The sequence below is a fragment of the Culicoides brevitarsis genome, chromosome 3, assembly GCF_036172545.1.
Source record: "Culicoides brevitarsis isolate CSIRO-B50_1 chromosome 3, AGI_CSIRO_Cbre_v1, whole genome shotgun sequence".
NCBI lineage: Eukaryota > Metazoa > Arthropoda > Insecta > Diptera > Ceratopogonidae > Culicoides > Culicoides brevitarsis.
This window is the reverse complement of record NC_087087.1, coordinates 21,059,980-21,077,100: the sequence shown is the minus strand read 5'-3', so window position 1 is coordinate 21,077,100 and position 17,121 is coordinate 21,059,980. Positions and strand designations below refer to the sequence as shown.

Here is a 17,121-nt window from a genome sequence, read left to right as displayed (position 1 = left end):
ATTAAGTCGAAGAAATAAAACATTATTGTATTATTGTATTCAAACTTGTAGTCTTTTTTAGGACATTTTAGAAACGTTCAAACGATTTTTAATTTGAAATATTCAAAATAAATATAAAACTTAAATTTTTGGTTTAAACTTAAACCTAAAAGTTGGAGTGCCTAATTTCTACTATGGAGAACTCATTAGGAACTAAAATCCCTATTGGGAACAAAAAAAAATATGGGGCACAGCGTAACTTACTCGAGTTTAATACTGCATTTTTAATTCGAAATGCTGTAAAAATGGAAAGACTTAATTTTTATATGACGCCATCCACGTGAAATTTACAAAAGCTGGCAGACCAAAGAAAAGTGAAAAACAAACTATATTCCCATCTTGAGACTTAAAACGTTTGTTTTGTGGCTTTGGATATGGCCTTTTAAAATCTGGAGATACGAGCATTTGAAATTTTAAAAATACGTGTTTTTTATTGTTTTTCTTTTTTAATTTTTAGCATAAATACTTGAAAATATATCTATAAAATGTAAAACTCTCTGAACTTTCTGAAAAACTATGAGGAGTAACTACGATAATACGGGGAAAAAGGGGGGTCAAACTAAAAAATATTCAAAAAATTGTCGAAAAAAATTGACAAAAGTAAGCCAAATGGCATGAAAATGCAGTTAAAATCCCGTAATTCGGTAGGTAGCTCAATTTCAGACTGTTCTCTTCATTTTAGATAAGGGATTTCTAGGGTACTGTTCACTATTTTAGTGAACTATTTTAGAGTTTTCGCACTAAAAAACTATTTCAAATATAAAAGTTCACTATTTTAGTGCAACACAAGTTTAAAAATTTGAATTATTTAATAAAATTTTTAGTCAAAATAACTTATTTTCAAAAAAAAAGTACCAATCTTCGTAATTTTTTCTTTACAAATTCCTTTTTTTTATTTTTTTTTTACTTTTGGATTTCTCCCTACTTAGCTAGTTTTATGAGAACTTTTATAAGACAATATGGTAGAGATTTTAAAATTAAATCTAACAATATAAGATAATTTAAAATTTTTGATCAAATTTTAGAAAGACAAAAAAATTATTTTCAAACATTTCAATGTTTAAATTCGTTCGAGAATTAATTTTTTACTGTTTTTTTTTTACAAGTTTAAAAAAAATAATATAGTATTTAAAAGCATTTTTACACAAAAAAAAAAAACAAAATTTTTAGTCTTTTTTTTATAAAAAAAAACCAAAAATTTTATTGGCTCATATTAGGTCAAAATATCAATTGAAATGAACTTTTGTAAGTTTTTTCTTTCGAAGCTTTTGAAGCTATAAATTTGATGAAAATAATTTACAAAATTTTTAGTCTTTTTTTCATAAAAAAACCAAAATAATTTTTAACGCATTTTTTAAAAGATTTTGTAAGAAAAAAAATTAATTAGGAACAAAAGTTCACTATTTGGAATAAAGAAAAGTGATTTACTTTACTATATGTATAAAAAAAATCCTCCTTTCAAAATTTATCCTTTTTCTCAACAGAAAATTTATTTATTTATAAATGAATTCGTCTATGTGAAGACAATACATTCATTTTTTCGCAACTTTGAGTTAAACGTCATCAATAGTTTTTTTCTTCCATTTCTTAAATTGAAAATGTTTGCATCTTCCAATGGATTGTCATTTAGATAGAAATTAATTGCATTAAAAATACGTTATGCAGGTCGTTTTTCAGATATTTTTCTTTTAACATGAATGTTTTCCATTCATTCATTGCTCATTGTAGGTAAATTCGTTAGACAAACAGTTCAGCTTTGTTTTTGAATCAAGAATGGAGTATATAGCTTGTTCAAAGTATTTAAATTTATTTTTTAATTAAACTTTCAGTGGCAGAAAAAATCCATTCCTTTCATCGGAGTTCCCATCGGGATTCCCAAAAATGTCCTTTAGAGATCAGAAAAAAATCATAAAAAACTGGTAAAAACTTAAAATCGTTTTTTCTCAGTTTGTTATAAAGTGTAGTTGTGCGATTCATCATTTTCGCCCTTCAGTTGTTTCATCATTTTTTCAGTTGATAACAGATAGGTAAATAAATAACCTCATGTTACTCCTCACCAGCATCCCTTTTCATGTGCATGTATTAGTCTATATGAATGTAGTTTATATTGACACATACACAGTTGCATTCTTAATATTCATTCATAAATTTGATTTCAGTTTATAACGACAATAGAGTCAGTAAAGATAGAGTCCCTTTTTCTAGAACTAGCAGTAGTGTTTTTCAAATTATTATTTTTTCTTATATCAAAAAATGGGATATTTCAATATTATTTGTACAGCATATTTACTTATTATAAGTATTTGTAAGTAATCATATACAAATTTTTAAAAAAATCTTGACATCGTAAACACTGATTTGATTGATACGTTTCTATAATGGCTTCTACGAAGTGCAAAAATACAAAATGGATGTAATCCAAACATGAATGTCTAAAATTTAAAATATGAATACGTAATTTCTTATAAATTTCTAAAGGTTATTCAGAAGAAAAAAAGGCAGGAATATCTTACATATCACCTGAACAAGTAAAAAATATTGGAGAAAATGTTGTTATGAATTGCACAGTAGACAATATTGGAGAGTTGCCGGTTTTTTGGAATAAAAAACATCGTGGTATAACAACAGATCAAACAGTAGTCTCTGTTAATAACAACAAATTAGTAAATGATCCACGATATGAACTTGTTTTTGTAAATGGCTCACAACAGACATTTAGCCTAAAGGTATACTAAATATTTGAAAATGTTTATAAAAAATACTGATGCAAAATATTTCTCTAATTTTATTATGAAGATAAATAATATTCAAATTCACGATTCCGGTATTTATGAATGTCAAATTGTTGCTAATTTCACTACAAAGATAACGCAATTTGTGGAGTTACAAGTTCGAAGTCCACCAACAATCATAGACCAACATTCCACGCTTCATTTGAATGTAGAAGAAGGCCAAGATGTTGTTTTAAAGTGCTACGCTGAGGGATACCCACGCCCGACAATCACATGGACTCGAGATTTGAATGCTATTTTACCTGCAGGTGGACAATCAACAGAGTAAGAAAAATACAATTTTTCTAAAAGATGCGGAAGTTTTAAGTTTAAATTCAAGAGTGTTTTAAATTGTTCTTAATTTTTCACATTTTACATTTTTTTAAGTTTTTCTACCGAAGTTTTACGAAAAAGTCGAACTAACAAAGCAACTACACACTACTAGTTTGTTAAAGTACATACATTTAAAACATTTAATTTCGTTTACAGGGGACAAGAATTAAGAATAAAAAATTGTCGAAAGGAAGATCGTGGACTTTATTTCTGTTCTGCGAGCAATAATGTCGGAGAGCCTGTACAAAAATCAGTAAACCTCGAAGTTGAGTTTGCTCCAATTATTTCAGTATTTCGACCGAAAGTTGCACAAGTACAAGGTTATTCAATCGATTTAGAATGCAACGTTCTTGCACACCCTCCATCTCAAATTGAATGGACTAAAGATGGAAAAATCTTGTATAATGATAATCATTATGAAATCTCACACTTGGGAATCGTCAATGATTTAACATTGTCAAAAGTTAGGATTTTATCTGTTGAAAATCATAACTATGGAGATTATCAATGTAAAGCTACAAATAAAATGGGATTTGCTCAATCAAGAATCAATTTGTATAGTAAGTAATTTTACAGATTTTAGTTAGTTGCGTTAGTTTAGTTAGTTTTAGTTAGTTTAGTTGCGTTTATTGTTCTGTTTTTCTATTTTCTTTTTTTTCATTTTTGAATTTATTTATTTTATTTTATTTTTTTTTTATTTTCTACAGAGCCTGTTATTCCAATCGAATACACAAATAATAAGTTGTAGATGGATGTAGAATTTTCTTATGATTATTTTTTTAAAGGTTTGTCATTTTCTGATAATAAAACCATTTAGACAATAGATGTGTTGAAAAAAATTAAGTAGAAATTTTAAATAGTTTTTTTAAATTTATTTTTGACGAAGTTTTTTTTATAAACATTTTTCTATTTTAAATAATTTTAGGTCAATCATTTCCTAATATAAATTACTCAGGATTAGTATGGATAGACAGCTCAAAGTTCTCTAAAGCAAATACCCAATATAAATTTTCAATCATTTATATAATATCTTGTATTTGGATTATAATTATTTAATATATTAACGACGATTTTACCATAATGTATTAATTTGATCAAGTTTTTGTAAAATTAGATCTGATGAGTTTTATATGTATGTGAGTGTGTTTTATTTGTATATTAATTAAAATAAACTTGAACTTATTGAAGATTTTAATAGGAAAAGGTGTTTTGATTATTAGGTATATCTTTTTTCTATACCAGAAGATATAAGTACATACATTAAAAAATTAGTATTCAGTATTCAGGGCCGAAAATTCAAAATTCAATCAATCAATTCAATTAATCAATCAACTTTTACATCGCAAGATAAACGATAAATATTAGATTTTGCTTGTATTTGCTATTTAGAAAGTAGAAAACTTTAAGTTAGAAAACTTAATTTAATCAATCAAAAAAAATTAATTAAACTTGTTCAAAGTCAGTGTTTAAAAAGAAAATTATTAAAAAAATTCTATAGCCTAAAAATTAAATTAAAATTTTAATTTTGTGTAAAATTTACTAAAAAAAATAAATCGATTTGATTTAAAAAGTTCTCATTTTTTTCTTACTTAGGTATTTTTCAAAGGTCTTTAAATAGATAGGTTTCATATGTATAAATAATATTTTTTATAATACTTTTTATCTGCATGAGTTATATGAAATCGATTTAAAATGCACAAAACTTTTAAACCTCCAAATTCTATATTATGAGTCTCATTATAGTGTTTTTGGGAAAATATGCCCCATATTCGTTAGATTTACTGTATGCCATATAACATTTGGGTAGGTTTTACTGGTGTTGATTTTTCACGACGAACACAAAAAGAAATCTTTATAGCTTATAACTTATGTATAAGAAGTTTTTAATTAAAGATATTTTACTTTCCTTCGCACTGAAAATATATCAAGATAAAAAAGTTGTTAACAATAATACAAATTAAAATTGAAATCACGTTATTCTTTCTTTGGACGCCATCTGCCTTTATAAAAAATTAATACAAATTAATACATTTGAAATTTTAGTCAATTTTATTTTAATGATAATATAATAATTCAGAAAATCAAATATAAATAATTATCCCTTTTCAAAATTTAAAATATTTTGTTTTGTTTGCACCATAAGTGTTTATGTGCTTTACTTTTGTAAAACAACATTTTTTGTTTTATGCTTCAGATTCATTTGAAATGGACTCGTTATCTGGAAGTGGAACAATTAGGTTCTCTTTACTCATTAAGTTGTATCTAAAAGAAAAAAAAAATTAAATGCATTTTAAAACTAAATCAAAAATATATCTTACTTTGTTACAAATAGCGTGAACCTTAAACACAAAGCAGTTTCTGATTCGAATTCATTGAAAACCCGACGGTGGTGAAAATATGCATGAGAAAAAATCCGATAAACTCTTCGGCATACAGATCCCAACTTCAAAACAGAAGATTCTTTGATTGACACTCTGCTAGGAAAATATTTGTTACTATTCAGCAAACATGCAGCTCCATCTAATGTATGACGTGTGTAATCAATAGCTGGACATTCTTTCGGTGTTTTGTGAGCTTATTAGGTAAGAAACATGTAAAGTAATAAAAAGTTTTCTTCACTAAATTTATCTAACCTGCACAAAGAAATATCCATTGCTCTGTGGCAGTCATTTGATTGCATGTATTAGGGAAACATTGAGACTGCAAGCGTACGGCCAGTCCATCAAGTTCCATACAAAACTGCCGTAAATGTTCATACTTCCAAACCCCTTCATCCTGGTTTTCAGGCATTGACAATATACAATCTATGTTTAAAGGATCTTTTCGTATAATTTGTTGAATGTATTGTTGTATTGCTAATGTAGAATCCATTTCTTCGAAAGGTTCTTCTTCCCATTTGAAAAAGTGCTGTGAAATAAATGTATTTTTATAAAATAAAAATCAATAAATAAATATGTATGTTTAAAACATATCTAACAAATTTAAGTTGCACCTTTGATTTTATTCCTGGTCGATTTCTTCGAATTATTTTCACTTTTTCTGTCATTTCCATATTTTGATTACTTTTCAAAAAATCTTAAAAATATGTTTGGGAATATTTATTTATTTTTTACTTGCATCCAAAACAAAATGACATTTAAATATTAAAATATTTCATTTTCAATGCGTTCATTTGTTTAAAAAACACGTTTTATTGTGATGTTGAACACAAAAAGGAATACCCTAAGAATACCTATTATTTAATTATTTAAAAAAGGTTAGGCCGCTCCAACTGAAAATCAAAAATAAAATCAAATACCTATATAAAATAAAATAGGGCCGAAATAAAAAAAAATATTTCAACTATTTTCGAGGCCAAGTAATGTTTAAAAAGTAAGGTCCCAACGGCCTTATTTTTTAAGCCAACATTTTTTTAATCAGAGTTTGTAGAGAATTTGTAGAGAGGTCAGAGAAGTTACGCAGCTTAAGTTTTTAGGAAACTTAAGTTTTTAAGCCAAAATTTTTTTTTGTTAGGAAATGATTTGTTGAGAGGTTTTGTTGAAAAAAAGTCCCTTAGAGTTAGAGATCCACGATCGCGGAAGATATAGGCTCAGAATTCACACAAGGACCAGAGCGAACTCTAGTGAATAATTAATTTTATGAACTGGAAATTTTTCTTTATTTATGTAAATAGTTCAAATGAGAAAAAATAAACGCAAGGAAGAAGAAGAAAAGAAAAGTTTTTTTTTTTGGAAAAAAAATTGGCTTAAAAATTTAAGATTCCTCAAAACTTAAGCTGCGTAACTTCTCTGACCTCTCTAAAAAACATTTTCTGATGAATAAAAGTTTTGGCTTAAAAAGTAAGGCCGTTGGGACCTTACTTTTTAAACCATATAGGTATAAAACTATACTTTGGGATTTGCTAAATTAAAATAGATTTCATAATACAGTATAATCCCTTAAAATGGGCAGATCTAAAAAATCTTATATTGGGTATTACTCTGAAATTATGCACCCCAATTTTTATGAAGTTTAAAACAAAAATTCAAGTTTTATGTGTAATATTTCAAATAAAAAAAGTGTTTCTAAAATGTCATAAAAAAGAGTACTAGTTTGAATTTTGGGTGCTCATTTTGGGAGATCATACTGTATTTATTTTATTTTATTTATCAGTGCCAAGTTCTGGCAAAAAAGTTATTTACAATGTTGTTTCATTAAATTTTGAAAAATAATTTTCAATTTTTAATTAAAGCTCAAGTAAATTTAATTTTCCTCTTTAAAGATGATCTGCTGACATTGTCATCATAAATTTGTCGTTGAATGCTCTCGAGATACGACTCATCTGACGTGTGAAGCCGATGGCTAATAGGAACATGACATACATAAAAGGAGAATGCCTTTTTTATTTAATAGGTATTAAAATTAAAACAAAAAAAAATTCATAAAAAATATTGTTATTTTTCGATATTATTTTGTAGCTTGAATTTACCCAACTTTTGTTCTAAATCTTTTTTTTACGCATTTGTTTCTATTCTATTTGTAGGTTAAATACCAGAGAGTTTTTGAAATATTTTAAAATAAGTTTTACAAATTTTTATTCTAATTAAATCACGTTAAAAACACGTTAAAAAATAAATCATAACAAAAAAAACAAAGCCAAATGTTTGAAGAGTGTTTTTACAATTTTTTGACAAAAACAAAATTTTTGTAATTTAATATAAATAATGTAAAGTAAAGTTTTAAAAAAGCCTAAAAATAAACAAGTACCTATGACAAAAAAATTTGACAATGACAAAATTTTGCTTTGTTTTTTTTTATTATTTTAAAAATCCTCAATAAATGTAGGTATGCATATTTGTATATTCAAAATGCACACACAAAAATAAATAAATGATTTTGTCTGTGATTAAAAAAACTAAACCTGTTTGTGAAAAAATTGCCCAAAACATGCAAATTTTAATTTAACATATAGTTTACAAAATTTAGCTTATGAGGTCATTTCTTTTGAAAACTCAAAAGTGCGAGCACGTATATTTTGAAAAAGTAAATTAGTAATTTTGTTTTCCTTACTAAGTAGTACCTAGAAATAATTCATTTCAATTTTAAATGTGCATTGAGTTTTATTAATTGACATACAACTAATTTTATTAAAACCCAAAAATAATATGCAAGAAAATATACATAAACGAAAAATTATTTGGCGAAATGTTATTATATTGTCTTATGTACATGCTGTAGCAATTTATAGCGCAATCAACATATCACAATGCAAATGGCAAGTTTCATTGTTTGGTATGTTTAAAAAATAATTAGATTATAAAATTTTAAAACTTGTTTAAAAATCATTTTGTAGCTTTTTTCATTGCAAACTTAGCTGCCATTGGAATTACAGCAGGTGCTCATCGACTTTGGACACACAAATGTATGTAAAATAGTTTATTTTTGAGATCTTAATGAATTAAAATTTTATAATCTAGCCTATAAAGCAAAACTACCGTTGAAAATAATATTATTGATTTTCCAAACGCTTTCTTTTCAACAATGTATATATGATTGGGCACGAGATCATCGAGTCCATCATAAATATACTGACACGGATGCAGATCCACATAATTCAAAAAAAGGTTTCTTGATCATTTAAGTTATAATTATATTTTTTTTATATTAATTTTATTTGTTAAACATTAGGATTTTTCTTCTCACATATTGGATGGTTGCTGGTCAATAAGCATCCAGAAGTTATTAATAAAGGAAAAAACATAGATATGACTGATTTGCAGAATGATCCTTTGGTAATGTGGCAAAAAAAACACTGTAATTGGTTTTTACCGGTTGTAGGATTTTTGGTTCCAGTCTGGCTATCTGCGATTTTATTCGACGAGCAATGGTTTCATGCATGGAATGCCCAATGCTTTCGTTATGTCGTTGGATTAAATTTAACGTGGTTACTTAATAGTGGAGCACATAAGTGGGGAGCAAAACCATATGACAAGTAAGAGTTTTTTTTTTAATTTATAAACATAGGAAGTCTAGTGGTTAGCGTATCAAACTGACAAATGTAAGGTCATGAAAAGCTTTATTTAACTCCAATCGTGGTTGGGTTTCACTTAGACCACTTAAAAAATTTTGAGACAAATGATTCCATAATTAAAAGTACGGGACTATTTAAGAACGTGATGCGTACTATTCTAAGCCCTCTCATTCCCGAAACATAAACATCTAAGTAATTGTATTTATCTAAATTAAAACTATTTTTTGTCAGAAATATCAGCCCTACAGACACACTAATTATGGGCATTACATGCTTTGGAGAAGGATGGCACAAGTAAGAAAATTTTAAATTAATTTTACCATTTATAAGAAATTTCACATTTGTAAGCTATCATCACGTGTTTCCTTGGGATTACAAAACATCGGAACTTTCAAACTATGGATATAATTTTACAATCGCTTTCATCGATTTCTTCGCTAAAATAGGTAATTTATGTGTGTAGTTGTATTATGGGTTATTTCAAGAGGAATCACAAAAATCACAACTTCGCCAAATCAAAAACCTAAGAAACTTTCCCTCTAGAGCATGAAAAAATTAGAACCTTTTGTTCAAGCGAAACTCTCTGGCGGTGGATTTTCCGAGATTTTCTTCAGAAACAAAATTGACAAAAAGGGGTTTAAAATTCACATTTTTTTAGTTTCCTGACGCAACAATTCATTCGCGATCACAAGTTTCATAGAGAAAAATTATGTACTCCAGACGACAAACAATCCTAGTAAAAAAAAAATAAAAAAAAAAATTGACATTCAAGTTTTGACGTTTTGGTCACGTGAAAATCCGACAATTTTTAAAGATTCAGGTCGAATAAAAATTCGCTTAAAGAAAAATTCTGCTGGAATTGTTTGTCTTGTTGAGTAGATCATTTTTTTTCTATGAAACATATGGTCGGAAACGGACCGTTGCCACCAGTGGCGGATTAACTGACAATGAGGCCTAAGGCTAATTGGCCTTTTTCGGCTATTTTGAACCATTTCCCACTAGTTGTCACAAGAAACCCAAAAATGTACCGATTTTCATACATTTTACATTTGTACAATGAAATCGGTTTCTGAAGAAAAACTCGGAAAATCCATTGCCAGAAAATTTCGCTAGAACAAAAGTTTCTTATTTTTTTATACTCTAGACGGAAAGTTTCTTAGATTTTCGATTTGGCAATGTTGTGATTTTCCGTGATTCTTCGTGAAATGACCCTTAAATAACTTAAATTAAAATTATTATATTTATAGGCTGGGCGTATGATTTGAAAACTGTCTCTGAAGAAACTATTAGAAAAAGAATGATACGTACTGGAGATGGTTCAAATCAATACAGTAATATCAAAAATATATATTCAAAAGAAATAAACGATTCAAATAATAATTGTCAACCAGATCACAAAACGTTTGACAATAAATTTAGCAAAAATATTTGGGGATGGGACGATAAAGATTTGGACGAAGAAGATAAATTATTTGTTCATATTTACAATCAAGAAAATAAACAATGAATTGTTGTGAATATATTTAATTTTTACATAGTATTTATTGATTCTTGATTGATTGATAAGATTATAAAATCTTGAATTTTTCATATAAAATCAGAAACAATTTGAATCTATAGATTAATGTTTTAAATATATATGTATATATAAAATTAAAATAATTAAATTTCATTTGTTTTATTTGTTTTCTGTCAAGAAAATTCCAAAAAATTTGTATTTTTATTGTCCCATGAAACTATTAAAATATTTAGGTTCTTCACAATTTTCAAATGATTTATTTTTAGGTCATCATGTTATATAAATAAGTTGATAAATAAAGAAACTTAAATAAAATTAGAGACACTTAAATATTTATGTAAGTACATGAAATTAAACATATCTAATTAGTATTATGTTTTTGGAGTTGATGATCATGTGTGCAGCAGTGTCGGAAATGCGAAACAAAAACTTACCGAGAACTTGGTTCAAAATCAACTTTTTTAGGGTACAATATAAAAATTGACCGGGACATAGCAAAAAACCTGATTCTTCCAATGTCCAATCCCTTTTTAAAAAGCAGGTATAATTTATTTTACGAAAAAATCATTTTATATTTTTGAAACCCAATTGTTCAATATTTTTGATGGTGTTTTTCATGCTCCTTTTTTTACCTGCATGCAAAATATATTGAACATTGCGTTGATAGTTATTTAAAAACTCGTATAAAAAATAAAAAAAAAACTATTGTCTATGTTTTTCGTTTTGTTGAATTTTGATAGTATGATAAGACAAGGGAAGTTTATGCTACTTTTAAAAAACTTTTTTTTATTAATTTTATGCGAAGAGCATAGAATTTATTATCACATTTATTTTATGTTTTACTACATTGTTTCTATGCTGCATTCTAAGTTAATAATGTTCTTCATGCTTGTTTTATAATTTATTTATTAGGATATACATATGAATCAATACGGTCGTTTTATGAAATATTTCGTTATTATTTTGTTAAACTAGAGTATATGTAATATTAATAATCATAATTTACAAAGTTTGTTTGTTTTACATCTTAAATTTTGGTTTTATTTAATATTCTTGACACTTTAGTCTAGAAAATAATACTATTTTTTGTAAATGACTCTAAGTTTTACTTTGACTTTTTTTAAATTAATTATAACTTTTGTCCTTTTTACTTTTACATTTTTGAAAGGTGGTACATCTCTACATAAATTAATATAACTTGTATTTTAAAACATTGTTTAATGTTTTACTATGAAAGTATTTACTTGCAAAATTTTCTATTTGTAAATGACTCTAAATGAAAGATGTTTCCAAGATCTTTTCAATTTTAAGGTATTTTTGTAATAATTTTTATAAGTAAAACATAAAAAAAAAAATCTTTTCTCATGTGATTCAGGTAAATATGTTTAATTATTGTTATAATATTTACATTTTATTATTACTTTTTATTTAATATTATAAACAAACAAATTATCTGTTTCAATCAATTTTAAATTTCATTGCATTGTTTGTAATATGTACGTTACCTTTTGTAAAATATTCATATAAAATTACAAATTAATCAAAGTAAATGAAATGAAATATCGGTTTTCGACTGCAGCTGTTTCTGCTTGCGTAAACTGTAATCTGTTAAAATTCGCCATCAATTATAATTTGCTAACATTGATTGAAAATCCTAATTAAAGTGCTTTTGTTCAGATAAATTTTCTATGATCTTTGAATCTAATCAGTCTGTATAAGTAATTTGCATTAACTGATACTTTAAATTATCACACGTTGAAGCAAGAAATTTGTTGAAACATTGAAGGAGTCGAATTTATTTGAGGAAAAGCACTTTCAGATGTAACTGCTGTCAAAGCATCCGGTAACAATGAATACGGATGCAGTCTTTGTGACCGCAAATATTGTTTATATTTTCCACTTAGAATATTACGTTGATCTTGATTTGTGGTTGATGAACGGTGTATGTTATAAATTTGGTTGCTTTGAATACTCGAACATGTATTTTTTGTTGAGGAACTTGTTTTGTTGTTTGACATAATTTTATTTACGCTAGTATCAGTTTTCGAAAGAAACTTTCTTGGCTTATTAGTTTTCCACATTACATCAGTTGGTGAAATTTCAGTTGAAGTACTTTCACCACTGTAAACTCCTGAAAGCATAGCATCTCGTTTACCTACAGAGTTTCGATATATATTGATATGCTGTACTTGTTTTACAGTATTTGGCTTGATAACGATTGGAATGCATTCCGGACCTGATTGATAATCTCTTGGAATGGCTGCCATAGATGAAGTTTTTTCAATATTTTCACCCCATTGTCCTGTAGATAACAATCCTCCCCCTTCAATAATTGATGTATTACTTATGTGAGACGCTTCTTTCGAGTTATGGCCTTCAACAATTTTTTGATGCTGTCCACCAATATTGTAAGGATCCCACGTGGATGTGGATCTTTGGGATTGTTGTCCGAGGTAATGCCCATTGCTAGAGGCTCTACTTGTACTTTGGCTGTTAATTTGAGAAATATTGTGACTATTAGTTATTGAATAGGCTATTGAAGTTTGAGGTGTGGACATTTGAACAATTTGCCTTTGGACATATTCATCTATTTGTTGTTTCAAATTGATTTGCTGTTGCGATGTTCTTATTTTAGATGACGACAAAGTGTTTGCTGTGTTTGATGACGGTAATTGCACATTGGCAGTATTTAAGATTTGTCCGTGGTGCTGAGGTGTTGTGTGATTGATATGATTTGGTCTCAGCAAGCTTGATGAAGACTGATGTCGAAAAACTTTTGCATTGGAAGTGTTTATATTGTTTGAAGATAAACTACCACTTGAATTAATATGCGATGTTTGTTGATTTGGCATATTATTGATGAATGGACTACGACGTTGTGACTCCATTTTTCGAAAATAACACGGATGTATCATAAGTAGAGGTTCAACACGTGCACCAGCTGGAGGTTTTGCTTGATTTGGTAGTTCATATTCCACACTGCAATCGACATGCAAAGGAATACTGTAATCCTTTTGAGAATGTTGATGTGATGTTATACTATGATGACGCGCTTGATAACTGGTCATTAGATTATGTGACATATTTTGTGAAATTGGTGGAACTTCAAAATTTCGATAACAAGCTGTCATCGCCATAGTGATTTGCAGTATAATTTCTTCTGATTTAACTCCTCCGATTTAATAGTTATGCTAAGAAAAATATTATTTATCTTTTTAAGTACTGCGATATTTTGGTTAGCTTGGCACATAGGAAACCAAAAATCATTTGTAGACAAAATTTAACATCAGTAACAAATATGAATCTAAAGTATATCTAAACTTTAACTGTTAATTATTTTACATATATTTAGTGCATATTAGAGTTTTATAGTAAATAATTAAAACAAATAGGAACACTTTATATTTCGTGCGTTAATATTTCTCAAAAATTTAAACTACTCCATTTTTCTTTTAAATTTGACTATATGTATTGTATTGTATTTAGCATTACACTATTTATTATGAAGATTCCAACAATCTCTTTAATGTTTCAAAAATAATTGGAATTCATAATTTTATATTATATTTTATGATTTTAGAATGTAATATTGAAATTGATCAATAATTGTTTTTTTTCTATTTTTTATTTGTCTAGCAGTCAATACGCCTGTCTATTATGTACAATATTAAACAATACAGCTCTGTATGAAATTTTATGTACAGCTGTATATAATTTCAAAGTATATATTTGTGTAACATAATAATGGTTTCCTTTGACGCAGAGCTCAACATATAATATTTATCCACCCTTGAGCTTTACTGAATTTTGACTTCATTATATGTATGAATCTTAATTGAATGTATTCACTGTTTGTTTTACTGATACATGGTCATATTAAACTTCAATTTATAAATTTATTAGTTTTATTTGTTAAGTTTGAAAAACAACATTAATATTTAATTTTTAAGTAACTTTTCTTCATATATTTTTATTTATATATTTCTATTTTATGATGCTCGTATGTACTTGCTATAGAGTTCACATATAACACTTCGGGCTTCACGTCTCAACTATTGAATACATTGACAATGATTTTTCAATAAAGTGGTCCCAGTACACAATTTAAAACAGACACTTTCATTGTATTTTTGGTTTCAAATTCATAAAACTGTTGCAATAACTACAAACATTTTTTTTTATTTGATTATCTATTTTTTTTTAAACAAGTTTATTAAAGTTTTATTACATGTTGTCAATAAAATCAGAAAAATTATTTATTTTATCATTTTTCTTTTCTACACAAACAACAATGTGACTGTCATTTGGACGACTCACATATTTGAGGAATTTTCGGTGCATGACAAATAGGAGACATTTCAAAAATCATAAGGAAAAGCAATAATACAATAAATAATACAATAATACAAAAAATAATACAATAAAAGCAAAACAATATAGTGTTTGTTTAGAAGTTTTTTCCTCTTTGTTTAGTTAATATTAATAAAAGTTTAGTTAAATGTTAAACAAGATAGTTTTACATCAAAATTGACCTAGAGACAGGACGGGAACTAATAACTAAAAATTTTTGGGACGACAATTAATAATTTTTCGGTTTTCTTTTAAATAGCTGGCGATTATCCATCCTAAAAAAATAAAACCGTATCTCTTCTCGGGCGAATACATTTTTGATCAGAATTCTGTAAAAATGAATATTAACTCATGAAATTCTTTAAGTAGCACGCTCCTTTTTTAAAGGTATCTTAAATCACTTTATATTTTTCGTAAACTTGACTTTAATGACTTTATACGAATCATTTTTAAAACTTCCTGGAATACATATGAAGAAAAAACTTTGAGAAAATATCAGAAATTCTAAGAGTTTAACAATTTAAAAAATGTCCACTGGTGTGGCCAAAACTGGGAAAGGGATAAAAATGAAAAACTAATAGTTTATCGTTATTTATACTTTCAAAAAAAAGAAGAAACTTTTGCTTTGTCGAAATCCGAAAGGTCGAAATTTCAAGTTCATTATTTCAAAATTTCTGTTCACCAAGGTTGTTTGTCGTCCAGGGTACATCAATTTTTACCATGGTTGTGAAAATGTGATATTTTGTGTTTATAAAAATTATTGAATCATTTGAAACATTAAATGTAAAATTTTTAGAATTCGCTTGGTCTTCTTTTTCAAACAATTTGTTAACATTAAGATTTAAATATTAATTTTTACATTTTTAATTGTATTTTCTACATACCTATATACAATATAAACAATAACCTACATAGAAGTTGAATCCTTTAAAATACATTTTTAAACTATTTACAGCATTTCGAAGAAAAAATGAAACTTAACTTGTCGTGTGTCCCAAAATTTTTATTCGTAGTTCTTAGTTATTTGAAGACCATGAAGGTCTGTCTCTTGGGTTGTAAGGTGTATGGAATTGTCATAAGGAAAAGGGTCATGAGGAGTACGATAATGTGAAGTGAGAACTAAAAAATTGTGAAGTGAGGAGTATAAAAAAGCGTAGGTATGAAATATTGAAATGCGAAAATTTTTTGAAATTGAGAATTTTTTAAAACATTTTTATTATTTTATACTTAATAGTGTTAAGTAAGCTCTATAATTTTGCTGATATATAGTTCTATGGTGACATATGTATTTTTTAAATCTTATGCCATAATTTTTTTTCGAGTGATGTGACAGTTAATGCTTAGAAACGTAAATCCACTAAAAATGATGAATGAAATGACAAAAATTATGTGAAAAAATTTTTTTTTTCTTTTAGACAACAAATATCTTTTTATTATTAAATACATATTTATTTTTCACAATAATTATCAGTTATTTTAGGCAGATCTAAATTTATTTCAAACTTTTTGTTCCTAGGTTCCGTAGGGCAAAAATGAGCCACATTTGGTTATATATATTTTTTTTTATTTAAAAATGCATTATCGACATCAAATTAGAATTCGTATTTCAGCATACATAGATCTTAGCATGCATTCAGGACAAATTTTTTAAAATAAATTACGAACTGCACTTTTATAAATATAAATGAATTTAAAATTTGTAATATGCATGTGTAGTTTAATCTTCAATCAAAAATACATATCATTAGTATTATTTATTACTTTCACATAGTTGATTTAGTCCACTTCTGATTAAAAAACGTGAAAACTTAAATTTGATTAGGTGTATCTAAAATAATAATAGTCGATTGTTTTGTAGAAGGAATAACGATAGAAATTGTTTTGTATTTATAATTGTAATTATAATTTGTTTTATAATAATCATCCATCTTAATTCTTAAAAAATAATAAAAATAGTACTTTCTATGCTGCTCAAATTGAAGGGCTAACGTGATAAGTTGCACATTCGCACTTTTTGGGCAAATTGAGTTAGAAATGAGAAAACATGCGGAAAAACGAGTAGTATTTTCAAATAAAAAAAATCAAAAAAAAAATCGAAA

At 26.9% G+C, this 17,121-nt stretch overlaps 4 protein-coding genes across 6 annotated transcripts; 2 read left to right on the top strand and 2 right to left on the bottom strand.

Moving 5' to 3' along the window:
- Positions 1-2,209: 2,209 nt before the first annotated feature.
- Positions 2,210-4,310, top strand: LOC134834842 (lachesin-like). 2 transcript variants are annotated; one of them, XM_063849633.1, is made up of 6 exons: positions 2,210-2,344; positions 2,518-2,765; positions 2,836-3,095; positions 3,300-3,703; positions 3,851-3,928; positions 4,069-4,145. In XM_063849633.1, the coding sequence occupies exons 1-5, from the start codon at positions 2,293-2,295 to the stop codon at positions 3,889-3,891; spliced, it is 1,005 nt and encodes a 334-aa protein (XP_063705703.1). In that variant the 5' UTR covers positions 2,210-2,292; the 3' UTR covers positions 3,892-3,928; positions 4,069-4,145. The 2 variants fall into 2 exon arrangements, with proteins under 2 accessions (XP_063705703.1, XP_063705702.1); XM_063849632.1 differs by lacking the exon at positions 3,851-3,928 and having other exon boundaries at positions 4,069-4,310.
- Positions 4,311-5,191: 881 nt separating this feature from the next.
- Positions 5,192-6,297, bottom strand: LOC134834195 (MOB kinase activator-like 4). Its single transcript, XM_063848773.1, has 4 exons — positions 6,136-6,297; positions 5,777-6,050; positions 5,462-5,717; positions 5,192-5,405 (listed from the first exon to the last, which is right to left on the bottom strand). Exons 1-4 carry the CDS (start codon positions 6,193-6,195, stop codon positions 5,327-5,329), a joined length of 669 nt encoding a protein of 222 aa, XP_063704843.1. The 5' UTR covers positions 6,196-6,297; the 3' UTR covers positions 5,192-5,326.
- Positions 6,298-8,287: 1,990 nt separating this feature from the next.
- Positions 8,288-10,660, top strand: LOC134835310 (acyl-CoA Delta-9 desaturase-like). Its single transcript, XM_063850182.1, has 7 exons — positions 8,288-8,414; positions 8,476-8,544; positions 8,600-8,746; positions 8,811-9,114; positions 9,385-9,447; positions 9,502-9,599; positions 10,401-10,660. Exons 1-7 carry the CDS (start codon positions 8,288-8,290, stop codon positions 10,658-10,660), a joined length of 1,068 nt encoding a protein of 355 aa, XP_063706252.1.
- A 1,303-nt stretch (positions 10,661-11,963) lies between these two features.
- LOC134833914 (centrosomal and chromosomal factor) lies at positions 11,964-14,705 on the bottom strand. 2 transcript variants are annotated; one of them, XM_063848414.1, is made up of 2 exons: positions 14,165-14,705; positions 11,964-13,863 (listed from the first exon to the last, which is right to left on the bottom strand). In XM_063848414.1, exon 2 carries the CDS (start codon positions 13,807-13,809, stop codon positions 12,421-12,423), a length of 1,389 nt encoding a protein of 462 aa, XP_063704484.1. In that variant the 5' UTR covers positions 13,810-13,863; positions 14,165-14,705; the 3' UTR covers positions 11,964-12,420. The 2 variants fall into 2 exon arrangements, with proteins under 2 accessions (XP_063704484.1, XP_063704485.1); XM_063848415.1 differs by having other exon boundaries at positions 14,534-14,705.
- Between the last annotated feature and the right edge of the window lie 2,416 nt (positions 14,706-17,121).